We start from the raw sequence: 27,258 nt of genomic DNA, 5'->3' as shown, positions 1-27,258 counted from the left end.
CACTATCTAGAAATGAAAGTTTGAAATATCACACTTTAGGGGCGCCTGGGTGGCGCAGTCGGTTGAGCGTCCGACTTCAGCCAGGTCACGATCTCGCGGTCCAGGAGTTCCAGCCCCGCGTCAGGCTCTGGACTGATGGCTCAGAGCCTGGAGCCTGTTTCCGATTCTGTGTCTCCCTCTCTCTCTGCCCCTCCCCCGTTCATGCTCTGTCTCTCTCTGTCCCAAAAATAAATAAACGTTGAAAAAAAAAAATTTAAAAAAAAAAAAAAAAAAAAAGAAATATCACACTTTATACCTATTCAGAATTACACAGCCATTACTGGGAACCACACCATTCCATTACCCATGAGAACAAATGTTCTTGTTCATCATTTCAGCCTGATTAGGGGTAATGAGAAAGGCTATTTCATTATTGTCAAGAATGTACCATAGAGAAAATGAGGCCAATAGAGGCCCCGGTGGAGCTCCCAATGTGATGATCAGGTATGCCTGAGTGATGTGTAAGTAATGTAATTTTATGAAAATATTGCCGCTAAGCTTTAAAGTAGTTGGCATTAGTTGTCAGATGTAGCAACAGCTCTCCAAAGGACAGTGTGCTGAGTTCATTTTAAACCAGCCCAAACTTGTCTCTTCAGAGGTCCTAGAAGTGGACACCTGGCTTATTTATTCCAAAGAAGCTTATTTCCCCCAGGTAAAAGTGTGGGCTGGCTGAGGCATGATCTGCTCCCCTATTCATCAAACTGAAGGGATTAAGGCGTGGCCACACCCAGATAGCTAGCAAGGCCTCCAACTGACCTTTCTTTGAGTTGGGGGGGGGGGGGGGGCGGTGTTCACATTCCTGGGCCTTTCAGAGACCACATTCTTCCTAAAACAGAAAACAACCCATGACAGGCAGGGTATCCTAGGCAGGCCACCTAGGAAGCACAGGTGTTTTGTTTTCTTGTGCTTCTCACCTTCTCCTTTCTGCTCCCTTCTAGCTACACCTCCTCATGATGGCTCATCAGCATGGGTTTCTAAGTATTAGTTGAGCTCCTTTATTCAGTGAGAAACACTGGAGGAGTTTTACTATTACAAGTGGTTTGTTGTGTTTTTCCTTTTATGGCCTGTCCAGCTCAAGGTCCTATGCTTGGTGATACTGCTGACAAGTTTTTCTATTTCCAGATCAAATTAACGTGAAACCACACTGGCCCTATTATTGAAGCAGTGGGAGGGGGGGAGGGGAGGGGGAGGGGGTCCTTTGTTGTAAAGTGTTTCTAGGGCTGTTGGCCAAGATGGGAAACTCTCTAGTGTCCATGTTATTTCCTGAGGCAAGCACACATGGGAAATAGAGTTTATTACAAACCTACTGTTTGCCCTTATGAAAAGTATAATAATATGAGACTCTGGGGCAATGAAAGATTTACTGGGATTCCTTCTGGAACTGACATGCATGTCAGCTCATTCATGGTTCAGCCAGCTTATAAACAGTGTGTAATGATAATGGTCTGCTTTTATCTTACTGTTTTTTGTATGATTACTCCTTTTTGTATGATTGCAGGTCCTACAGGTATGGATCTCTGGCAGCTGCTGTTGACCTTGGCAGTGGCAGGATCAAGCAGTGCTTTTTCTGGGAGTGAAGGTGAGTTCTACTTTCCCATTCCCACCCCCAGTGTTTTGAAATAACACTGAACTTTATTTGTTAAATATAAGTTCTTTGGATGCTTTAATTAGAAGAGGTAAGTTTTAAGTAGCAGCAAATGGGAAACTGGTCTTAGCTTTAAAATCATAAACTGGGTGGACTTTTCTGTGGATGTTTTAGGAGGAATACAGTTTTGGCATCTGATCTTTTCACATCAAAAATAAATGCTGCAAATCATGCTGAGGACATTTATATTGAAAGCAAGCCAGGTCTCTTGGTCCTGGGAGAGATATTGAAATTGCACTGGAAGGTTGGTTATTAACCTACTGATCACTCTGTTCATCCGTGACTAAGGATATCATCGCCTATTTCCAGAGCTCAGAATTAAGGTCTCTGAATCATATTCTCTGAGAACGGAAATTGCAGGTTTCAAATAAATTTCACCTCTCACACTCTGGATGGTTACCATTTGGCAAAGTGTGAAGGAAGACACAAATGAAAAGAGTTGAATAATGTACTCAGAACTCATGATTTCCTTGGCCATCTCTATAAGTCTCCTTCCTTTTTTATACGCTCTTCCTAGTGAAGTCCCAGTACATTCAAACGTATGTCTCATAGCAGAAATAACTGGAGCGAGAATGAGTAATGAAAGGGAATGAGAAGAAGGATGTTCCTGTGCAGAAAGTAAACTCTGCTTATAAAGGGGTACGAGACTTTTTAAAAGATTGTCTTGAGTGCGTGATTTTTTTTTCCTTGCTTGAGTGTCCAACATAAGAAATAAAGTCTGTTTCTCCTATGCTCTGACACTGCATTCAGTTGTTGCTTTAAGAGTAGCTGACTCCCCTACTCACTGGGCAACTCATGTTGGAAAACACAGTTTAACAACAGAGGTAGTGCCTTAAGATGTCCTCCCTGACCTTTGAGCCAAAAATAAATCTGTAGTAGTGAGCTGCTGAGGGCCACCAAAGTAAAAAAAAAAAAAAACAAGACGGATAAAATATGTTATTTTATCTTTTAAAGCAATTTTAAAATATTTATAGAAAAGAAGTCATAATTGTTTGAAATATTTTTGGGTCTCTCTGGTGTTATAATGTCAACATTATGCAAGTCAAACATGGAGAGAATTGCAGGCTCCATGTCAGCAGCTTTTCCCATGGCTGGTTTTAGACCCTGGTTCTGAGCCAAAGAATTACAGCTGAGAGCCTCTGCTGTTCCAAAGTCATGGTAGTTTAATCTCTACTTTCTTCATTAAGGTAGCTTTCACTCCACTGGGCAAGGCTTGAGGAATTAAAAAAAAAAAAAAAAAAAAAAAAAAAACAACCTGTGAAACGAAAAGTATGGCAAAGGAAATCTTTAAAGAAAATTAAAAACGTAGCCCCAGCTGAAAGAGTAGAGCTCAAGTTACATTTTAGACCTAGAGAGGCTGCGAAGAGCATCTATTTCAGCTGCTTTGACATTTTAACTTTGACATAAACCTTTAACTTCATAAGGAGAGTGGAGAAAACACCGCCATTAACTGGTTTTATGTTTGCTTTTTGATAGTTTTTTGTTTGCTCTGTTTGGGGGTAACAGAGATAAGAAAATGCATTGGCTTATTGTAAACAAATCATGTAGCCTATCAGTACTTACACAGAATAAGTAATTTAGCAAAAGAAAAAAATTTCTTTTTTCTTCTTTTTTTTTTTTTTTTAATTTTTTAATTTAGTGGGCTAACCAAAATTCTTTTGGAATATGTGGCTACTCCAGGGTTCTACCTTAAAATGGCCTGGGGATTGTTATGGATGAGTATGATGTCTACATAAGAAGGTGTAGATGAACATGTTCGAACATGAGCGTGCACGCACATGAGTGTGTTTACCAGTTCTGGCCATCTATCTGATGAGTTCTGCCAGAGTGGTCACGTGACAACGTGGATGGAATCTCAGATGACATTCGGGGGCCATGTGGTCCTTCTTCTGCCAGGTCCAGATTGTAGCCAAATTGTTCTTATGTTGTCTCCCATTATATGAGGCAGACTAAACATACAGGTAAGAATTTAAAAAAAAACAAAAACAAAAACCTGCTACCACTGTAGTTTCACCGTGAAACCGTTCATTTGAAATCAGTTTGGTCAGGGAAAGATGTGACACTGCTGAGGAAGGCACGTGGCAAGTGTTACTTGGAGAAAAGTTACCGAGGAGCTGGTAAAAGATGACACATCTCTATGCCTAGGGAAGGTTGGCACTTGAAGCCTGGAGCAGGGTTTTTCTTGCTTGGGCAGATGAGTGGTTAGAAATATACCGGCCCTGAGAGGATTTTTCATTATGTCTAATTGCCCTGTGAGAAATTTAATGAGAGCTAAACATGGAACAGTGCACCATTGTGTTAGCTCCGATGTTGTAATAGGTGCCCTCTCATTGTCTTTCATCCTTATATTAGTCTCTACATCTGCTTCTCATGACTGGTTACATAGTCTCCGGGACAATTTCTTACTCCAAAATCAGGAATGACCAGCAGTGCCTTATTTTCAGAGGGCCTTCACAGGTTAAACTGTCAACTGGCTGCATCAGAACTGATGCTCCGGGGATGATGATTTTTAATGAGAAATGTGTATAAAGATTTTGAAATATTCTTCAAAGGAGTGCCTGTTATAAATTAGATCACATCTCTGCTACTTCAGTCAGTCCACAACTGAGCATCCTCTTTGACCTCAGCAACCAAACATGAGAGCATATTAGCCCCTGCCCTGAAGAATTTCAGTCTAGTTAGGACATAAGGAACTTCTAGAAATTAATGAGAAACTGTATAGCTTTAAGGTCTAAATTGTGCAATGAATATATATGGTCAAGATGTTCTGAAGAAGAATAAATGAAGATGGACTGGAATAGTTACTTCAAGTTTAATGTATAGATGTTTTTTTAGAGCTTTCTTTTTTCAAAGATTCAACTTAGGGCTATGAGGAATATAGTGATTCTTCTCTCAAGGAAGTTACCATGAGTTAAGGGATCGGGAACCTGCACAAAGAATTGCTGTGTAAGACCATATCTATTAACAATTGAAATAGTGGCCCCGAACTACACTCCTTAGGAGGAGTGAAGTGTGGAGGGTCACCTCCTGCTGTAGTGAATTAGAACTTCATGAAGGAGGTCGGTGTTATTCAGCAGAACTACAATACTTAAGACTTTAAAAGGCTGAGAAGAGCAGGAGGAGACTCTCGGAATAGCCGATGTGATAGAGGAACAACATAAACGGAAGCTCACAGGTGTAGGTAGAAGGTGTACATGGAGAACAACTCATTCAGCTACTGAGTTTTTCCCATGTACAGACACTGTACCAGGCAATGAGTGGTTCTATTTTACACATTTAGTATTCAACAGCTATTTTTTGAGCACTTACTTTGCAGAAGGCATATGATTCATTTGTCCAGAGTGTGCTATACATGAGCACTCCATTTGTAATTATTCACTTCGGAAGTAAACTTAGGTCAATAGATTGGAGTTAAATTATAGAAGGCTTAGCAATAGCAAAAGCTTTGTGGAAAAGACGGGTCTTGCTGGGTCTTGAGGAAAGAAGATGGTATTTGGAGAGAAAGAGAAAAGACAGAGTGTAAAGCATATCCTGCAAGTCATAGTTCTTCTCAAAGCTGTAGGCCATGCATAAGTCCTAATGATGGGACATTATGTGTGTGTGTGTGTGTGTGTGTGTGTGTGTGTGTGTATAATATGTGTAAATTGCATCTATAATATTTATGTATAATGTACATTATATATTTATGTGTGTGGATGTGGCATGGATTGCAGGCAAAGCACATAATTAGTATTTTATCGGCAGATTAAAAGGTGCTACATCATTCTGTATCAGTCAAGGTAAGAAATGTGCACTAGGAGTGAGATGCTACATCCTAAAGGAATCAGGATCCTCAAAATAATATTTTCTGCATATATTTGAACATTTTTTATAAACTTACACAAACTGACACAGCACTTATGTGGGAAAAAAAGACACCTCTCTTCTCATTGCTAACAAAAAGGAAATAATGACCCAGTGGAAGGAACATTGTATTTTTTTTTAATAAGTCCTCCCCGCACCCTGACAGTGAGGCCCCACAGGGCCCTGAGAAGTTGCCAAGACCTGTAGGATATATATCAAGCAAGGATTAGAGTCATGGTTATACTTGGTAACCAGTAAATGGTGTGCCTATCAAATGATTTCAAGAAGTTCTAGGCTTTCCATGCATACTGAAAGTGAAGATAACCTCCACAGAGCTCTAGATTGCTGCTGTCTTTACTGTCACCAGGAGGCAAGAAGAAATCTTTCATTCTGCTGTCATGCCATAGCCTGCATCCATGTACATCAGCAACCCTGTGTCACCTGGTCCTCTTGATATCACAAACCACTTCCACACTGGAGCTCAGCAGGATGTAGCAGACCAGGCTGAGGAGCTCCTGGCCTCAACAATTTAAATGCTGCCAGTGGAAGATGTGAGCACAGACCTCTGCAGATGATGACACAAAACAGTCTTTCATCAAGTTTTAATCAAGCACTTTTATGGATCCGAGGATGAATTTTTTAATGTTATTTTTTATTTTTTTAAATTTACATCCAAATTAGTGTATAGTGAAACAATGATTTCAGGAGTAGATTCCTTAATGCCCCTTACCCATTTAGCCCATCCCCCCTCCCACAAACCCTCCCGTAACCCTCAGTTTGTTCTCCATATTTATGAGTCTCTTGTGTTTTGTCCCCCTCCCTGTTTTTATATTATTTTTGTTTCCCTTTCCTTATGTTCATCTGTTTTGTCTCTTAAAGTCCTCATATGAGTGAAGTCATATGATTTTTGTCTTTCTCTGACTGACTAATTTCACTTAGCATAATACCCTCCAGTTCCATCCACATAGTTGCAAATGGCAAGATTTCAGTCTTTCTGATTGCCGAGTAATCCTCCATTGTATGTATGTATATATATATATATATATATATATATATATATATATATATACCAAATCTTCTTTATCCATTCATCCACCGATGGCCATTTGGGCTCTTTCCATACTTTGGCTGTCGTTGATAGTGCTGCTATAAACATGGGGGGTGCATGTGTCCCTTCAAAACTGCACACCTGCACCCCTTGGATAAATGCCTAGTAGTGCAATTGCTGGGTTGTAGGATAGTTCTATTTTTAGTTTTTTGAGGAAACCCCATACTGTTTTCCAGAATGGCTGCACCAGCTTGCATTCCCATCAACAATGCAAAAGAGCTCCTCTTTCTCCTCATCCTCGCCAACATGTGTTGTTGCCCGAGTTGTTAATGTTAGCCATTCTGGCAGGTGTAAGGTGGTGTCTCATTGTGGTATTGATTTGTATTTCCCTGATGATGAGTGATGTTGAGCATTTGTCATGTGTCGGTTGGCCATCTGGATGTCTTCCTTGGAGAAGTGTCTATTCATGTCTTTAGCCCATTTCTTCACTGGATTAGTTGTTTTTTGGGGTGTTGAGTTTGATAAGTTCTTTATAGATTTTGGATACTAACCCTTTAGCTGACATGTTCTTTGCAAGTATCTTCTCCCATTCTGTCGGTTGCCTTTTAGTTTTGCTGATTGTTTCCTTCGCTGTGCAGAAGCTTTTTATTTTGATGAGGTCCCAGTAGTTCATTTTTGCTTTTGTTTCCCTTGCCTCCGGAGACGTGTTGAGTAAGAAGTTGCTGTGGGCAAGATCAAAGAGGTTTTTGCCTGCTTTCTCCTCGAGGATTTTGATGGCTTCCTGTCTTACATTGAGGTCTTTCATCCATTTTGAGTTTATTTTTGTGTGTGGTGAAAGAAAGTGGTCCAGGTTCATTCTTCTGCATGTCACTGTCCAGTTTTCCCAGCACCACTTGCTGAAGAGACTGTCTTTATTCCATTGGATATTCATTCCTGCTTTGTCAAAGATTAGTTGGCCATACATTTGTGGGTCCGTTTCTGGGTTCTCTATTCTGTTCCATTGATCTGAGCGTCTCTTCTTGTGCCAGTACCATACTGTCTTGATGATTACAGCTTTGTAGTATAGCTGGAAGTCTGGGATTGTGATGCCTCCTGCTTTGGTTTTCTTTTTCAAGATTGCTTTGGCTATTCGGGGTCTTTTCTGCTCCCATACAAATTTTAGGATTATTTGTTCTACCTCTGTGAAGAATGCTGGTGTTACTTTGATAGGGATTGCATTGAATATGTAGATTGCTTTGGGTAGTATCGACATTTTAACGACATTTGTTCTTCCTATCCAGGAGCATGGAATCTTTTTCCTTTTTTTTTTTTTGTGTCTTCTTCCATTTCTTTCATAAGCTTTCTATGGTTTTCAGTGTATAGATTTTTCACCTCTTTGGTTAGATTTATTCCTAGGTATTTTATGGTTTTTTTGTGCAACTGTAAATGGGATCGATTCCTTGATTTCTCTTTCTGTCGCTTCATTGTTGGTGTATAGGAATGCAACCGATTTCTGTGCATTGATTTTATATCCTGCAACTTTGCTGAATTCATGAATCAATTCTAGCAGTTTTTTGGTGGAATCTTTTGGGTTTTCCATATAGAGTATCATGTCATCTGCGAAGAATGAAAGTTTGACCTCCTCCTGGCCGGTTTATGGATCCAAGGATGAATTTTAAATTTATGTTCCTGCCTTTAGATTGCCCATGGTTTATAGAAGAGAAGACAGACAAGTAAACATTATTTAATTGTGATCCCCTTATGTTACTAAAAGAGTTTTAAACAGGGTAATAACACTTCCAGGTTTTCACTTTGGAAATACTACTGGTAATAGGATGGAAGTGAATTTGAGAGAGATGAATGTAGAGGAAGAAGATTGTAATAGGTCAGGAGAGAGAAGATATAAATGTGACGGTTGTGATAAAAAAAATAGATGGATCACAGAGATGTTGAGGAGACAGAATCGTCGGTACTTGGAGCCCAATTATGTGTGCATTTTTGACTTCAGGAACTGTCAGACCTTTCTTCCTCCATCCATCTCTAAGTTCTCATATTTTTAGTTAAGGTTATCAGCATCAGCAATGACTCACTGTTAATATGGGGAAGTCCCAGAACACAGCTTGGACTGTTAGCAGTGAAGGTACTTGCATGGAGCTGCTCTGTAAGGGAGGAGACATACTCACACTGATATAGCAGGGCATCTAAGCTTCCTTCCTTTTGTACCGTTTTCCAGAACTTTTGCCCGCGCCCAGCTTGGGCTGCACAGCTAGCTTCCCGCCTCTGCCATGTGGCTGTGGTATGGCTCAGGCTACTGTGCACTGAGGGTTTGCCATGGAACGAAGGCCTGGCTGTCTCCCCAGGTAGTCTCCGGACATTCATGACTATATCCTGAGACCTGGACATACCCCCAGATATTATATCATCACCAGAGTATGAACCTACCTCATGGAGCACAGTGAAATATATGCGGGATAAGTTGACAGCAGCAAAGCCCTGCGCCGGGCACAATCTGGGAGGTCGGTCAGGCTTACACATAGCTAAGTGACTCACCCCTACAAAGCAACTGGCAGTGTGGGTGATTAGGTTTGTGCCTCAGCTAATTAGTAAATGAAAGGGCTGGGACCGCCCGGGAATAGTCTGAACCTGGAACATTCAATTCACGCATGCCAGTGACAGACTGTGCTTCTAGTCTTCCACCTCAGACTCCAACTCTTTCGGGATGAGCCAATCCTGGTACGCAAAATGTATCCCCACCACTTTGGTTTGGTAGTCTAAACTGGGGCTCCGGTTATGGGGTAGACAGGAACGAGGCTGATAGAATAGATTTGATATGTGGCCAGAGCCTCTATTCATGGACACACTGGGCTTCCTGCCTCTGGTTGGAGGCTAACCCACGTTTGGCTGTGCAGAAGTCCGCACCAGCTTGGACCAGCCCAGCCAGCCTCTGCCTGAGATCGTCCTCCATGACAGGGGACCCAGCATTCCTCAACCACCCAGCACTTTTTCCCTAGAAAACCCTCTTGGGAAGAATCTGTGGTTGATGGTTTTCTCCTCAGTGTGAATTTAAGTCAGTGAGTTATTTCCTCAGGGTTAATTCAGTTTAAACCTTAATTTTAATCTCTATATGATATAGAATTTTAAGCATTTCAGAGCCAGCAACAAAGGCATTTTTGAAGGCCTAGCCCCTGCTCCTTTTAACTGCCAGCTTATCCATAGCCTGTGCTTCTAACTTGTCATCAGGCAGTCCCCAGCACCCACGACCCTCATCTTTCACAAGCAGCAGGCATCACCTTCCTGTTTTGGCTTTTCCAACACTTGTATGGGTGTTGAAGTAATGCTGTCAACAGTGTCATTCTCAAACCCAAAGAGAAGCTTCCTCATGATCTGTAGTTAGCAGCGTAAAGGCGGTAATGATGTGTAACATAAACACACTTTGAAATCTGATGAATCTGACCATACAAAGCTAGGATTCTGTGGTGGCCTGGCTGGTGGTAACTGTACAGACCACAAGGGCCAGGGGTCTGGAGCCCTTCTTCAGCCTCAGCTGCAAATCAGAGTTTTCTCTGGCTCATATTTCTCAAATCTGTTCAAATGAATCCACAGTATTTCACCAGATACATCTATCAGGAATCTCTGCTTCTGTTTATACAACAACTTACTGGCCTTAAGCCTTAACCTTAACTCATTACAGTGTCTTCATTACATTTTTTTGGCAGGTTTGCACGTACCAAATCATGGTGGATCATGTCCCAAGAATGAAGGAAATGTTTTAGGATGTTGTTAATAGAATCTCTCACCAAAAGCCTGGACAAGGGGATGGGAAGGGGAGGTAGGATCAGGGTATAGGAAAAGTAACATTTGTTGTGTGTCCCAGTTCTCAATGAGGTTGTAATGACATCTGTGTTTTAAATTATGTGACAAAGTCTGGATTGGGCTTGAACTAGGCAACCTAATTGTTTTCAAGTAAATGATTAACAAAATGACCCCCATGTACCTGTGTAATAAAGTGTCATGGATTTAAAACTCACCAAACCTTAAAATCAATGAAGGATGTTTTGCTCTTCCCTATATCCCCTCCCTCTATATGGATTTAAAACTCACCAAACCTTAAAATCAATGAAGGATGTTTTGCTCTTCCCTATATCCCCCTCCCCTACACACAGTAGATCTTCATTTATTTCTTGAGTGAATGAATGAACCAGAATGTAAATCCTGACCTCGGACTTCTCTAGTCATATCCCACAATTGTCACTAGGGATCTGTTATCTTGTTTTAACCAGACTGGGGGCTGAATTAGGACCCCCTTCCAGTGGGAAATAGCTGTGCAGCTATAGAAGCTAGAACCCAGTGGCTTCAAAGAAGCCCTGAGCATCCATGTGTCCTACTCTAAGCCCTGATTTATGGGCTTTCTCCATGGATGGAATGATCTCATTCTGCTATATACTTCAGATGCCATCAAGGTCAGAAATCTGTCCTACACACCAATGTCTAAGAGGCTGATGCCCTTTCTAAGTCTTGTCAACCTTTTCCCAAGTGACTGAACTCTGTACCCCATGCACCAGCCACTGCCTACCATCCTGCATTGAAAGAACCAGTCACCCAGCACCAACCCCCACAGATAGACACCACGTTTATCTGTGCCCCACCTACCTGATTAAATCATTTCAAATATTGACAGACATAGAGAGGTATGATGAGGCCTGCAGATCCCAAATCCAAGTTTTCTCTGCCCCTTTGGACATTGAACTTTAGATTACGAAAACTCTGACTAGTGATTATATGGATAGCTAGATCAGTTTTCCCAGCTCCTTTCCTTAAATATCAGGTCTTTCCAATTTTCCAGTGAGAACCCATCTTAAAGCATGAAACTCTCAAGATTAAAATTCAAAGTTATACTGCTTAAATCCTTAGTTTCTTAGTCTCTGAATATGAATAAAAACTGGTATTTTCTGTATTGTCTAATCATTTGGTAAAACCTTGCAAATTTGTGGAATGAGAAATAATGTTTAGAGCATTTGACTTCTTGATAGCCACATGCTATGTGTAAGAATTACCAGATTCACATCATCGGAGATTGAATTGGTGATGTTGACCACTATATGTTGGACAGCCTTGGCCTCCCCCAAAACAAGAGGTCATTTTTTTTCGTTTATTTTTTTATATTTTTTAAAAATATAATTTATTGTCAAGTTGGCTAACATACAGTGTCCTCTTGGTTTTGGGGGTAGATTCCCATGATTCATCGCTTACATACAACACCCAGTGTTCATCCCAACAAGTGCTCTCCTCAATGCCCATCACCCATTTTCCCCTCTACCCTGCCCCTCCATCAACCATCAGTTTGTTCTCTGTTTTTAAGAGTCTCTTATGTTTTGCGTCCCTCTCTGTTTGAAACTATTTTCTTTCCCCTTCCCTTCCCCCACAGTCTTCTGTTAAGTTTCTCAAGTTCCACATGTGAGTGAAAATATATGATATCTTTCTCTGCCTGACTTATTTCACTTAGCATAATACCCTCCAGTTCCATCCACGTTGTTGCAAATGGCATGATTTTGTTCTTTCTCATTGCCAAGTAGTATTCCATTGTATATATAAACCACATCTTTTTTATCCATTCATCAGTTGATGGACATTTAGGCTCTTTCCATAATTTGGCTATTGGTTGAAAGTGCTGCTATAAACATTGGGGTACTTGTGCCCCTGTGCATCAGCACTCCTGTATCCTTTGGATAAATTCCTCATTGTGCTATTGCTGGGTCACAGGGTAGTACTATTTTTAATTTTTTTTAGGAACCTCCACACTGATTTCCAGAGGGGCACCAGTTTGCATTTCCACCAACAGCGCAAGAGGGCTCCTGTTTCTCCACATCCTTGCCAGCATCTAACAAGAGGTCATTTTTAAAGGAAAGGACCATTTTGTGGCTTCTTAACATTTAGGACCTACCCTCCCTTCTCCTCTGCTCAGCCATTGACCCAGCTGCTTCCTTGGTTGGAGCAAGAGGCACTATGCTGTTCTGAACAATAGCTCATGATGGAAGAATGTGTTGTGCTGATAGCAAGGGAATAGGGAAATGGACAGGAGTCCATCAGAGAGCCCTGCTCCACATCAGGCGGTTTGGTCAGATGTAGCAAGGAGTAGAATGCAGCAAAGTCCCCAAGGGGCCATGCTCTGACAGGCCTGGCTTGTGTATGTCTGTGCCCAGCTGCCTGTGTGAACCATGCCAGCACCATATTCTCTGGATGTTTGCTCTGAACTTCATAAGCACGGTTGACTAACATTCTCACTCTTCGCAGCTATCATTAAGCCTGACTTCCTGGAAAGCTCTGATCGAGGAATAAAAGTGCTGGATTAATTTCTGTGCATACTTGGCTATATCTGTATGTCAAACTCATGTTTATTATAGCCATTGTGGGTGTGAAAGGCAAAAGTGTAGCTACTCCCTGTGTGACCTGTCTTATTTCCATGAATGGGTGCTAAAAACCTGTATTCCTAGGTCTAAAAAATTTAACTTCATGAAAAATAAGAATATTAAACACTTTCATTAACATGAGATGTATCTAAAATAGAACTCTTCCCTGTGGAATTTAGGGGGTGATTTTTCCAACATGTTGGTTGGGAGTGGATTGCTATGAACCCAAAGTCAGAGCCTCTGATATAGGGAGAGTCAACTGATGCCTTAAACCAGAAGATAGAAGGAAGGGACTGAAATTCCAGGCTGTAATGAGAGACTGGCTGCCACTGAGCCCACAGTGGCATTCAGTAGATACTGCATAGACCACTGATTGATTTCTGCAGTTAGTTGACAGGAGCCCAGTTTGATTTTCATTTGATTTGGGTATGCAAGGTGTCCCTCTGGTGCTGTGGTCCTGCCCATGGCTATCACTTCCTTGGGGCAGCAGCCATCAGCCAGAGGCTTACACTGTCAGAGGCTGAGGGAGACTGTGGAGGAACTTGCCAAGAAGAGAAGAGGCTGGTCATGTGGCTTGGCTGGTACTCAGAGAACGTACAGAGGTGCTTGGGGGAAAGGATCAGCAAGCAAATCTCTGTACCAATCGTATCAGACTCCTGTTTCTTCTCTCATTGTGAGGAGAAGTGGTTTAAGGTCGGGATTTCAGATCTTGAACTTTGTCAGAATTGGGTTTGAAATGCAGCTCTGCCATTTATGAGTCACGTGATTTTTTTTTTTTTTTTAAGATTGAATTCTTCAGGGTTGCCTGCATGGCTCAGTCAGTTAAATGTTCAACTGTTGATTTCAGCTCGGGTCATGGTCTCACGGTTTGTGAGACAGAGCCCCTCATCAGGCTCTGCACTGACAGCATGGAACCTGCTTGGGATTCTCTCTCTCTCTCTCTCTCTCTCTCTCTCTCTCTCTAAAAAAATAAACTAAAAAAAAAAAAAAGATTGAGTTTCCCAGAAGCCAGAAGTTGAGACAAAGATGTAAATGAAAGTGAATTGTTAGAAAATGTTCCAGGAAGAAGCTGACAGGGAAGTAGGGAAATAAGATAGAGAAATTAAAAAAAAAAAAACAAAAGCAAGCAAGGGTGCAATATCAAGTACTATGAGGTGACTGTTTAGGGTGGTATCTGGTACATTCCCATCCGGAAGCAGTGTTTCAAGTTGTCCAGATCAGCCCTCATTTGGTGATTAAGGGCTGACCCAGGCGGATGTAAGTTCCTAGACACTATCAGTTCTCCAAGGGCAGATCAAGATGGCTCCAGCAGCCTGAGGGCTGCAAAGACACAGGTGCTGGGTGTCCAGAGTGAAGGCACACAGGGAATCTGTGTGCACAAAACTGGTTAAGGGAGAGCCTGGGTGGCTCAGTTGGTTAAGCATCTGGCTCTTGTTTTCAGCTCACAGTTTGTGGGATAGAGCCCTGCGTAGGGTTCTGCACCAATCACGGAGCCTGCTTGGGATTCTCTCTCTCTCTCCCCCTCTCTCTGCCTTTTCCCCACACGTGGGCTTTCTCTCTCTCTCAAAATAAATAAATAAACATTTGTAAAAAATGGTTAAGGGATCTACATCAGCAAAGGACTGACAACATCTGCTACAAAGCCTTTTGTAGATTATTACAGCTTCTGAGCCTCAGTTTTTTCATCTGTTAAATAGAAGGAAAATAACTTGTTTAAAATCATTGGGGAAGTAACACAAATAGACCACCTGTTGAGATTCCATGGGAAAAACAGATATTCAATAAGGTAACTATTATTGGCTTTGAAGTGAGTGACTGCAAACCTTGAGGCCTAAATAAACAAACAGATATGTGCAGAATTTGATTTGTAACAATATATGCCTAAAAGAAGCATTTCAATTGCACAAGGAAGTTTTGAAAGCTAAAGATAATTGTAATAATGCCTTCAGAACACTGTCGATAAGAGCATTCTAATATTTAAGGTGTTTTCAACAATAGAATTGACATTATAGCATCAGCTTTTACTAAATGAGACACTATTCTGTTTACAGTTTTTGTAATGAATCTTCAGAGGGCAAGTTTGATAAAAACCTTAGTGCTCTAGTTCTTGTATTTTTAATTAAATTAAATCTGACCAAGTCAGCAAAGGGGTCTGTCATGAGTTGAATCTGCTGCTGGTAGTTAATACTGGGCAAGTCAATTCAGTTCAGTGAGCGTTTATTGAGCACTTGCTGTGTGGCAGACACAATGTCAAGAGGAATGAGGCCAGGTCCCCAGGTTAGTCACTTAGGTGAATTAGGGATGTGGAAAGACAGAATTAAAACAAATTTATTGCAATAATTATATAGAAGCTTGTTAGTGGTTCCAGTGTTAAGTCCCTTATATTACTACCTCGGTTAATCTTCACAGCAATGCTAAGAAGAAGTTTCCATAATACCCTTAGGGAAGAACACCAAGAATAATTTCATACCTAGTTTACAAAGCTAATGAGGGCAAAAGTGAGAGTCCAAGCCAGAGTGCATACTACACTGCCTGTCGTGTCCTAGGATTCTCTTGGTGACTATCTAACTGTAATGCCTCTGTAGGGATCTCATCTGATTCCTGGAAGTTGCTGGTTTACCTGATCAGCCTATGAAAGAGCCATGGTTATATTACGTCAAAAAGACAGGAGGTGATTCCATGAGCTACTTCAGTAAATCCTTTAGATTCAGGTTAATTACATTTAATGTAGTACTTAGACTTTCACTGTTGGACCTCATTTCTGATATGATATGATATATGATATAATATAGTTAATATAATATAATTAATATAATATATAACTTCTGGTATAAATTATACGTATAAATTATCAGATATATATATAAAGCTTCTGATGAGGTATGGGTAATTTTCTCAAAGCAACTGGGCATCTCCTCCTGAGGCTAAATCAATAGCCAAAGTTTATGGGGACAGGAACCACCTCTTACCCTTTGGAAAAAAAACTTCCATGAAAAGTACCTCCTGGGTCACTGAACAGCTGTCTCCTGCTGTCCAGTCCTTTACCCACAAGGCTCTACCCCCATTGTTGTAGGGAGGTACGAGGATTGCTTATGAAATCAACTCTGGGTTTTTCTCTTCTGTATCATTCACGTATTTTTTATGAATCCAGAAGCTATCAAAGTAAAGGGAAGCAGTCTCCTCTCTCTCCTAACAGGTCTATAGAGTTATGCTACACACAACAGACACTTTTATGCCATATTCTTTTGCCTGCTTCTAAATCTACACTTCCTTACCCAAAGTTTTACCTTTCATAGGATTAATAGACCCTATTTTGCATATAGGACTTATATCGGGTGAGCGTTGTTCTTATGCCATTTTTTTTTTCTGATAGGATTTGTCCATATAAGTCAGTGAAAGTGAAACCAAGCTTATAAGAACAAGAGTCTTCAGTTCACTGGAATTTCTTTTTGTGTTGCTGTTTTTAGGAGAAAGGGACAAGTTGTCAGAAAAGAAAATTGTGTCAAGAAACTATTTGAAACAAATTTGAGATGTCTTCTTGGCCGTTAGTGATCCCATCTAATGATGTAATAGAAAAAAAAAAAAGTTAACAATCAGCAACCCTGCTTATGAATCTAGTTCCATCAGTAATCAGCACTATGGTTATGTGCAAAAGTTCTTAATTTCTCTAAATTCAGTTGCCTGTCTATTAATAGAACTTTCAGAGAAGAAATGCCTAATCTGTCCCTTTCAACTCGAAAATGATTTTTTCTATAATTTCTTAGACATGGATGTGGTACTGTGGAACAGATTCCCTCCTGCCAAGCCCTATCTTAGGTCCTTTGTGATAGGCCTTCTTCTTCTGGACTTTTTTTTAAATAAGTGTCCTAGAGTGCAGACAAGGAAGACAGGCTAATCAAATCTGCAGATGATACAAAGCTAAATAAAGATAACTAACGTGCTGTAGGACAGACATAGGATCCAGAGTATCTCAACAGTCTACGGTTGGGAGCCAAAACTACCAACATAAACTTTGATGGGGATAAATGTAAAGTCCTTTGTCCAGGTTTAAAAAAATTAACTTCACAAATAAAGGCAGTGAGATTCTTGGCTTACAGCAAGTCCTTTGTGAAAGACTTAGTTATTGAGTTCATTGCAAGTACAGTGTAACTAACCTGTTATGATGTGGCTGCCAAGGAGCTGCTTTAATGAGAAATAGAGAGTCCAGAACAAGGAAGTTACCAGTCTTGACTCTGCAATGGCCACAACATATCTAGAATAATCTGGTGAGCTGCAGACATCAAGATTTAAGAAGGATATTGACAAACCAGTACAAAACAGACTTATTGGTGAAGATCCTTGAAATCATGTGGAAGAACTAGAGATGTTTAGTCTGAGGGTAATGAAGGGGCAGTGGCAAGATATTTGCTTTTAAAGTGTATCATCTTGAGGAGGGCTGTAACCAAATCTGTTTATATAGTGTGGTAAAATATTATACCATGAAAATAGACTTTGGGAACCAAACATATGCATGTATGAATTTCAGCTCAACCTGTATCAATTCTGTCAATCTAAGCAAATGATCTTCTCAGCACTTCCATTTCTCATCTTTTAAAACATAAAGGTAATAATCCTTGCTCATGAAATTATCCATGAGAATTAAATGAGATAGCATGTTCAGTAGGTGGGGTAGTTACCTGGAAGAGTGAGGTTTTCCATAAAGGCTAATCTCCTCTTTAGTTCCAAAGGAGAACAGGGGCACCTGGGTGGCTCATTCGGTTAAATGTCTGACTCTTGGCTTCAGCTCAGGTCACAATCTCTGGTTCTTGGGTTTGAGCCCTGCATTGGTCTCAATGCTGACAACGTGGAACCTGCTAGGGATTCTCTCTCTCTGTCTTTCTCTGCCTCTCCCCGACTCATGTTCAATAAACAAACTTTTTTTAAACAGGAGAACGGGGGCAATTGGGTTGATACTCCATGCCAGGGCGCCTGGGTGGCTCAGTCAGTTACGTGTCTTACTTTGGCTCAGGTCATGATCTCACGGTCCTTGAGTTCAAGGCCTGTATTGGGCTCTCTGCTGTCAGTGCAGAGCCTGCATTGAATCCTCTGTCTCCTTCTCTGTCTACCAATCTCTCTCTCTCTCTCTCTCTCTCTCTCTCTTTCTGTCTCTGTCTCTTTCAAAAATAAACATTCAAACAAAAAGTACTCTATGCCAATCATAATTATCCCAAGGTAGGCTGAATTAATAGGTCAGAGAGGGCTGGGGTTAAGATGTGGGAGTATGGAGCTAACTTGCCAAGGACTCTGGTGCCCTATTCTTGTTCAAACACAGCTTCATATAATAACACTTTGATTTTACAGAGTAGGTTTCCAGGTATGTTTTGTGTGAATAAATTATTCAGAAAATTAAAAATAGGCAGAAAATCTGAGTAATGTGATCTCTAAGACTCCTCTGTTCTCCCTGATTTATGCTCTTCTGCATTGCTGGAATTGATGCTTACTAAAACTATAATTTATTGCTGGAGTTTGAGTTATAAAGGATCCAGATATGTTGTTCACTACACCCACTAAGTCAGGGAATCATTGTTGGAAGTTATAGAAAGATATTCAGTTGTGACAAACAAAAGGGCTTTCTCACTCTCTCTCTAGTTCTCTCTAGCTCCATCACTTCCTGCTCCCTCCCACTCACTCAGGTATGGTTTTCTCAAATGCAAAACATGGAATTCACTTGCCAGCATTTTGACTCTGAAGTTTTTTTTAACAGCTGATATTTAAATCCACCTAGGCCTCTCTAGCTATCCTCCTAGGAGCTCTGATCATAAGAAACAGCTGAACTGGTGAATGTTCTGAATTCATTCCTATTGAGATGCATGGAGGTATCCAGGTACTAACTACACCCAACTGTCTTTTCTAAAAGAACAGAGTTAGCAAACCAAACCTTCATCCTGACCCAGCAATTAGGAATCTAACCATGCACTTGCTATTCCCATGCAAGGTTAGTTGTTTCTATGTTTTGAGGAAGATGATTGAGTGCAAGAGGTCGTTTGATATGATAATACTGAGTAATTTCTTACAGGATAGACTTAATCAGAAAAATATTGTTGGACAGGAGCTCACAGAACATAGAGTTATACTAGTTTTCAGAGATGGAGGGCCTAGATGAGGGTTTCTCAAACTTGGCCTATTGATATTGTAAGCCAGGTGATTTTTTTTGTGGTGGGAGGTGTCCTATGCATTGTAGCATGTTTAGCAGCGTTCTTGACCTCTGCCCAGTAGGTGGTAGGAGCTGCATTCCTACCCTCAGTTGTAACAACCAAAACATTTCCAGACATTGCTAAGCATTCCCTGGGGGTGGGCAAATGGACACCCATTGAGAACCACTGTTCCAGATCTGGTGATTGCTTGTTGAACGGATAGTGCCAGGATTGTTATGGGAGTCAGATTACAGAAAGCGTGTTTAAGTACTTTTAAAAATAAAATATTTACATGTTTGGTTACAGTACGTCTCTTACCTTTTCACTGATTCATACGTTCATTCATCTAAGATTTGGGGGGTGGGCAGGTGCTGGAAACCAATAAATAAACGTAGAGGCTTTAGGGTTTGCCAAGTAAACAAAGAGGTTAGAAGAAAAAGATCATGGAGACCTCCAAAATGAATGTGTATATATAACGTGCACAAAATATTGTGGGAGTCCCAGGAAAGAAAGGCCTGCCTTTGACCCAAACCGTAGAAAACTAGTTGGACTCTACAGCTGAAGCTCTGTGATAGTAATTACAGATGGACTAATTCTTTTTCATACAATGTCATAAATTTGTGCAGTGTTGCTAGAAGTATTTAAGGTGCCTGCCAACAGTCAGTATGCAACACAGATTAAGGTATTATCATTTTTAGGGCTACTTATAAAGTGATATGAAATCTTAATGAGCAACTTAAGAATTGAAATGGTTACAGACACCTGTTATTTTCCCATCTTTTTTTTTCATACTTGCTAAATGATAGCAAACCATATCAAACAATCAAATAAAAATTATAAAGCCCCAAACTCCAACCCAGGTTTCCTTAAGGAGGGCACAAATGTCAGAAACACTCGCAAGGAACACCAGGAAGCTTATAATTTTAGGTCTATTGATTCAAAAACAAACATTCTTAGCAACATAAACACCTGTTTGAAACGCTAAATCTGACATTGTATATTTTGACAGAAATAATTCTGTACCAAGGAGCTTGGGCTAACCATCATGAAAGTACCAGAATTTCCAAATTTCTACGGTGTTCTAAATAAAATCGTCACTGACGAGGAAAGTCCATCTAAGGGCTGGTGTGCCTGGTGTAGCCACATTTGCATTAAAGGCTGCAACTTCTTTCCCCCTTTAAACTTTTCCTGTGATTCTGCCTATTCCATGCTCCAGAGGTACTCATAGGTTAGATACAACAAGAGTTGTTAACTGTAACATGTGCTGCACTAATGGTTATGAGTCACATTTGTTTTGGAAGATTACCCTTAAAGCCTGTCACTCATGCTTGTTTATGAGGAGCGCGGTGACTTAAACATCAGCTAACAAATCCTCATGAATGCACAGTCACATCTGACTGCTTCCAGCAAATGCTTCCTGTCACTTCTCCCTGTACCGCTCTGAGAATTAAAGGCTGGTGGAGCAAACAGGAAGACATCCATGAGCATTTATTAAAAGAAGCATGGGAGAGTGTGGTAACTGCAAAGCCAGCTGTTGAAATTAATATAATTGGTGTGAGATTAAATTTCATCAGTCTTAAGACCTGCCTTTTACCACCAGAGAAATCAATCTTCATATTTAAGTTTACACTAATATGGAACATTCCACATACTGAACTGTCACATGCCTTTAGAATAACCATGCCATGCTGTTTCTTTAAGCATTACAAGTGAAACAAACAGCTGACAGGTGGATCTTATAGTACATTCAGAATCCTTGTGACTTCACCATTGTTATTTTTTAGTCTCAATTTGACTGTATGTGTGAGAAACACACCATATAGGCATAAATAAATATATACTGATAGTCCTTATTTAGCGGCCCATGAAAACAAAGTCTGTGTTGTGATAAATCAGGAATTTATTAGATATATTCGTGTCTTATTTCTGGATTGAGTGGATTGTCTTTAGCTTCCCTCATTTGAAAACAAAAACTATACTTTTCACAAAGTTACCATGAATTCATTCAACAAATATTTTTTGAGCACCAACTAGGTGCCAGGCACCATTGGAGTGCCTCAGTGAACAAGAAAGATAAAAAATCCTACTGTCCTGGGGCTTTCCTTCACAGGAGGTGTGTGGGGAGGGGGGAGAGGCGGGGGGAGGAGGTGTTTGCAGAGGGTATGTGGGTGGGTGAGGCAGATGAAAGACGGTAATAGTAAAAAATAATTGTCTAATATGTTGGAAGGGGCCATAGGAAACCATTTCATTTGTTCCTTGTTGGAGTGTTCCCCAAGGTTGGCCATCAATATTTTATATGAATCTCCTTGGTTTTAAATGTTAGACACCAATCTAAAATCATTTGACGCTAAACTTATTCTCATGGTCTGTCTGGAATCTGCAGCACCAGCCCTCTCTCTGGTTATTGGAGAGGAAGCCCAGGCCCAAAAGGGTTAAGTGACTTCCCCAAGATTCCAGCAGTTACTGGCAGGAGTGGGGCCAACATGCAAACTCCTGCTCCATTGTGCATTCTTCCATAGATCGCTTTGAGAGCAAGTGACCTAGTTGGTGGAATCCACTTGAAAATCTATTTTGAAACATTGAAAATTTGAAAATGTCTTTAGGTGCATGCAGAATGGCACCCTCTTGACAGGTCAGTAGCAGAAAGATTTTGAAATGTATGAATTAGATTGAGATAAGGCCTCTATGAAATCACTCTGCTCTTTCATATGGCAGGCCAACCACAGAAGCATGGGCTCTGATTCATGTACCCTCATCCATCTTTCTCGCTCACATATTGTCACCGTTCACTTCTTTCTGTTTCCTAGAGCTCCGGAAGACACAGTTAGAGATGGTCTATTGGCCTTGCCATCCAAGCTTTCTCTTAAGACTGTCTCCATTTCTCTTCTGAATATAACTTAGACTTGGCCATCATTCTTAGAGTTCCACTAAATCATTTGATGAAAAGATGGTAAATCCAGGTCAAGAACAGAACTGAAAAGGCACAGCACTCTGATGGAACAGAATGAACTGTAGTCAACAGTCACTGTTTCTAGACTTACCACCATAAGGCAGCCTAGCTAGAACTTGGTTTCCCTAACTGTAAGCGGGGTTTTAAAATCTTTTTATTTACAGTCTTGTTGTGAGGATTAAAAGGTTGAGGAAGAATGTGTCTGTAATAGCACTCTGAAAACTGTAAATGGTGGTCCACACTAGCAATTTCAGTTACTTCTGCCCCTTTTGTCTCTAAAAACAGGTTACTAGAGGGATACACAAGTTACCATTATTTTCAAGGTTGCTTTAGGCATATTGGTTGTTAGTGAAATTAGTCTTCTGAGAGTTGGAAGGGACCTCCGACATCCTTAGGGAACCGATCGTGGCTATTACTCAGAATAAGCTGGGAAGTTTTTGAAAAATACAGATTCATAAACTTTATACCTAGAGAATCTAATGCAGAAGATCTAGAGTGATTTGAAATTTGTTTTAATGTTATATGTTTGTGTTTGTTCTAGGAAAACTTTGAACATGAATCTAAAAATTACGGGTTTGGGAAACTTTGCTCCAACTTCCTACTAATACTGAACTCCTTCTCCTGCTACCCATGGCTTCACTTAGAAACGGAAAACCAATAATTACCCAGGCTCTCATCTTTTCCACTCCATTAACTTGTACCCCTAGTGCTTGGCACCCCACCTTGACAGCTATTATTGCCAAGTGTCTACATTAATAATCCATGTTGACATCCTCTTCTTTCCACCTGCTGCCCTCTAGTGGAGGTGCTGACAAGCAGCAAAATATTTAAATGCGAGCACCGGGCGTTGACCAGTCTAAACAGGTGAGCTCACAGGGAGTCAACACAGTCCCCACAGGAGTGTCCACAGACCACAGCTATGAGAGAAATCATTAGGATATCCTCAAGCTGTTTGGACACTGTTGACACACAAGTTACATTGAGAGCAGAGCTTTATGAAGACCCCTGCATCTCTTTATGGGTTTTTTCCAGGTTTCAGAAATCTACCAGGAAAAGATTATCCTTGGGATATTTTTGCCTCTTTCTCCCCAGTTCGTTCTTCTATCATTTATCCGAATTCCACCTCTTGCCAAAGAAGGTGGTTCATCCCTACCTCCCCTAATCTTTGGGTTTCTCAAATCTTGCAAGGAAAGAAAGTATTTTTTTTAATCCTTACAGTTAAGAAGCCTCCAGTCACCAGATAAGAGGTACTGATGCGAATTCAGCATTTACAGTGTAATGGACACTTAGGCAGCAATGTGTTCACCTTGCATCCCTTTGAGATCCTGTGAGATACCTGAAGTAGCTCTCTTTTACCCACGAGGCACTGAGGTCAAGAGAGCTTGAGAAGACTGTGGTACGTCACTCAGCAAGGGGCAAAGCCAGAACTAGAACTCAGGTGTGGCTGACGGCAAGCCCTTGTGGGTTCCTTTAATGTGCTATGCTACCCCCATGCAGTGATTGTTTAGTCTTCTGAGTAATAAATTATAACTTTCATGGGAAATGAAATTAACTCTCCTGGTACTATACTTATAGTAAAATCATTCAACTTTACTTTAATGAATGTTTAATCATCAGTGTATCTCCGCACAATCCCCACACCTCACTTTTAATACTCTTGCATCCAGAATTGTTTAGCAGAGGAACAGGTGGGGAAGTTTGGGTAGGAGGTGAGAACAGCAGAAGCCACAGTGCCGATGCAAAGCTAAGACTGGCTATCACAGGGTAGAATCCACATATCCTGCAAGCTTTGATGAAACTAAGTAGTTATCTATATTAACCAGCAGATAGATTGGAACTCCTAGGCCAAGCACTGATATAAACTGTGCGTGTGTGTGTGCGTGTGTGTGTGTGTGTGTGTATCTCATCCCCCACAAGATCCTTCATGACTGATATACCAGCATGAGTTTACCCCTTTTGTGGTTTTTCATTCTTCTTTTATCCTTGATTGTTAATATCTTGGTAAGTGATTTTTTTAGCCATATCATTTTTTTCTTAAGGAACATAAACAATACAAGATTTCATTTGGCTGATGTTTTTCTTACCATTATATGTGATCATTATTATTGAAATATTTAATTTCTTTACTGGAATGTGCCTATTTAATTTCTTTACTGGGATGTGCCTATTTAATTTCTTTACTGGGATGTGTATACCCATACACACACACAAACACACAAACACACACACACACACACTCACCTGGATGCCTTTTTTCCCTGTAATGATAGAAAATACAATACACATCTATGTACATAAGAGAATTTGCTGTGAATTCTAGACCCACTGGAAACAATAGTACTTAGGATCTGGATTCCAATTCCTGACCTCCTATCATTTTTAAACGTTTATTTATTTATTTTGGGGGGGGGGGAGACAGAAAGAGAGAGAGAGAAAATGAGCAAGCAGGGGAGGGGCAGAGAGAGAGGGAGAGAGAGAATCCCAAGTAGTCTCCTCACTCAGTGCAGAGCCTAACTCGGGGCTTGATCTCATGACCATGAGATCATGACCTGAGCCAAAATCTAGAGTCAGACACTTAATTGATTGAGCCACCCAGGTACCACCCTCCCGCCATTTTTAAACTTTGCTACCTTGGTGTGGTAAATAAAATGTGAGCCTCAGTTGCTCTTGTAAACCCAGGACAACATTACATATATGGCTCAATTAAATAGTCTTATCCAAAAGATTCCTTTGGCTTCTCTGGCCTGTGAGCTGTACCTTGATTTGTACAACAGTTGAAGCCACTGAATAGTTACATGAAAACCATGTTAATCAAAATTAAGTCTCTGTTGGTTGGATCTTGTTTTTCCATTGGCTTGCATGAATGATGCTTGCCTTCCTTTCTGACAGGTACTCCAATGAGAGAATTCCTTCAATCTGGTTTTCTCTCATGATTCTTCTGGTTCCTAAACAGCCTACAGATAAGCACTACCCTGGCATAGCATAGTTAAAAGAAATCCTAGATTACACCTTTCATAAAACAAAAGTGTCTATGTAAAGAATGACATCTTGTTTTTAATTTCATTTTATGTGTGTGTGATCTCAAGTTTTCGGGTGCAGGGTACATCTGACTTGATAGATGAAGGCTGAGTTCCTGGAAGTCTGTCATTATCCAAACCCAATCCTGGAATGTTCCTTACAACTTCCTGTGCTTCCTTCCTACGGCTAAGCACTGGCAAGCTTGCAGTGTATAAGAATTATAGCCACGCACCCTCCTGCCCCCTTTTGCTGCACACTTTTTCAGTTTATTACTGTTCTCACAGCTTACCTGTTTAAAATCAAAATTTAAAAAACTCTTTCCCCCAAATTTTGACCATTTGAAGTTTCAGGATTCCAAGAAATAACCATCTCTTCATTTTTCTGATGAATAAAATACTAAATAAATGTACCAATGTAATCTTTGTAACAAACTTGGGGGAAAAAAAAGGAGGGGCAGAGTTAGTAAGGCTGAAAGAGAGAGAATGTTGTCTAAACCTGTAATGTTCACCTGCCCAGTATTACAGGCGTCCATGTAACATGGAGGCGATAAAGCAGAGTGATGCAGAGAACAGACTGGATTTGAATCCTGTTTCTACCACTTTCACCTCTAGGTGCCAGGCTTTCTGATAGGCAAGTATACCTGTCGGCCGAAGGGGCTGTGTCCAGTAGTGATGGGCTTTGTGACATCAGAAAGCTTACTTCTTAAGAAATGGGCTTAACTTTTTGATGGCTGGGCCTCTTCATATGGGTACATGGAAGTTGCCTCAGTGACAGAGGAGGACAGGTGGACTCAGGGATCTACAGGATGAAGGTGAAAAGAATGTCGTGTGTGCTTTTAGGAGAATTTACTATGCAAAGCTCCCTTGTCTTCACCAACCTTTGGCCTGAGTTGCTGCAGTTTGCATGGAAACATAACGGAAGTCAAAATCTAAGAGCAACTTGTCCCTCTGGCCTTTAGTGTCTTTAGTGTGTCTTTCCAGACTCACTGATCTTCACGCCTCCTTACCAAGGCCTCACTGACCTCAAAGGGCCCTTCTTGCCAGGCCATGAAGCACATCTGAGCCAGAAGCCTGGGACTACGGCCAAAGCTGAATGAAGGTGCAAAATGTATGACTAAAAAAAGCCCAAACACGTGGCACTGGGTACAGCAGATCAGTTTGTTGGAGAAATGGTTTATAAATAACATGGAAAGGGAAAAGGGTAGAGGGGCAAAATATTGAGCTGTTGTCTGATACTTGAGGTCAGTCTCACCATTTCTAACACCGAACCTCAAGGTGAGTGCACATTAAAAAAATGGATCTTGTGGATGAAATGAACTCTGCCTGGGCTTATTTTTAAGTCTAGTAAGCCAAATTTTTAAACAAGATTTCTTTTATTTGGAATACGTTGGAAAACATGTGTAATTTGAGAACAAATGAATACAAAACAAAAGCCAGAAACAAACCCCATGAAGGTGTTATGCTTTCCTGAGGATGGTCTGTAAGGCTGGGATGCTGCAGAGGTGGGAATATTTAGGGATCTTACTGAAATAGTTTTTTCTCCTCCAAATCATGGCAGGGGATGGATGGACTAAAGACAGAAGGAATGAGGGGGAAAGGAGATCGTTAACTTGGGAAAGTTTTCTTTTTCTTTTCCCCCTTTCTGTTTTTGGTTTTATTTTTCCCTTGTCAAAGCCAGAAGGGATCTGAATTCTGGTCCAGAACTCCCAAGACCAAAGAAAGGGTCAGGGAAAGCCACTCAGGCTGGGAGCTGTGATCTTATCACTAGTCCAGATCCCTCCTCCTTCCTCCCTGGGAACCTTGTGCAAACACAACTGCCTGGTCTTCCTGTTTAGTGGCAAAAGTTTGGCTCCCTTCTCTTTCAGATGGGAATATGAACTTTCGGGGATAGCTTTTGCTGCTGTTTCTTTTAAAGAAACAGAGACTTGACTTGCTCTCATAGACTTTTTCCGTGGCACACAGAAACCACAACTAACTAAAGAACAAGATCATGAGCTTAGACAAATGGGGCAGCATGCCCTCCCCTGGAGTTGTTTCCCATTGCCTCTTTTTTCCCACCCTAGCCCACATCCATATCCATCACACTTTGTGGTTACCCATCTGCCCCTGACTGTGAGTTATAATCTCCCAGGAAGAGCAATCCATTGGCTCAGGGCC

At 40.8% G+C, this 27,258-nt stretch overlaps 1 protein-coding gene across 4 annotated transcripts in view; it reads left to right on the top strand.

Annotated features, from left to right (window-relative positions):
• Positions 1–27,258, top strand: part of GHR (growth hormone receptor) — a 273,627-nt gene that overhangs the window by 128,990 nt on the left and 117,379 nt on the right. For 3 of the 4 annotated variants that reach the window (XM_045439103.1, XM_045439110.1, XM_045439117.1), the window contains one exon: positions 1,538–1,618. In XM_045439103.1, coding sequence (XP_045295059.1) covers positions 1,549–1,618 — 70 coding nt within the window. In that variant the 5' untranslated portion in view covers positions 1,538–1,548. Of the gene's footprint in view, positions 1–1,512; positions 1,619–27,258 lie in introns of those variants that run through there. The other variant, XM_045439095.1, reaches the window with a different exon arrangement.

The sequence above is a fragment of the Leopardus geoffroyi genome, chromosome A1 (assembly GCF_018350155.1).
Source record: "Leopardus geoffroyi isolate Oge1 chromosome A1, O.geoffroyi_Oge1_pat1.0, whole genome shotgun sequence".
NCBI classification, from domain to species: domain Eukaryota; kingdom Metazoa; phylum Chordata; class Mammalia; order Carnivora; family Felidae; genus Leopardus; species Leopardus geoffroyi.
This window is presented reverse-complemented; position numbering and strand designations above follow the sequence as displayed.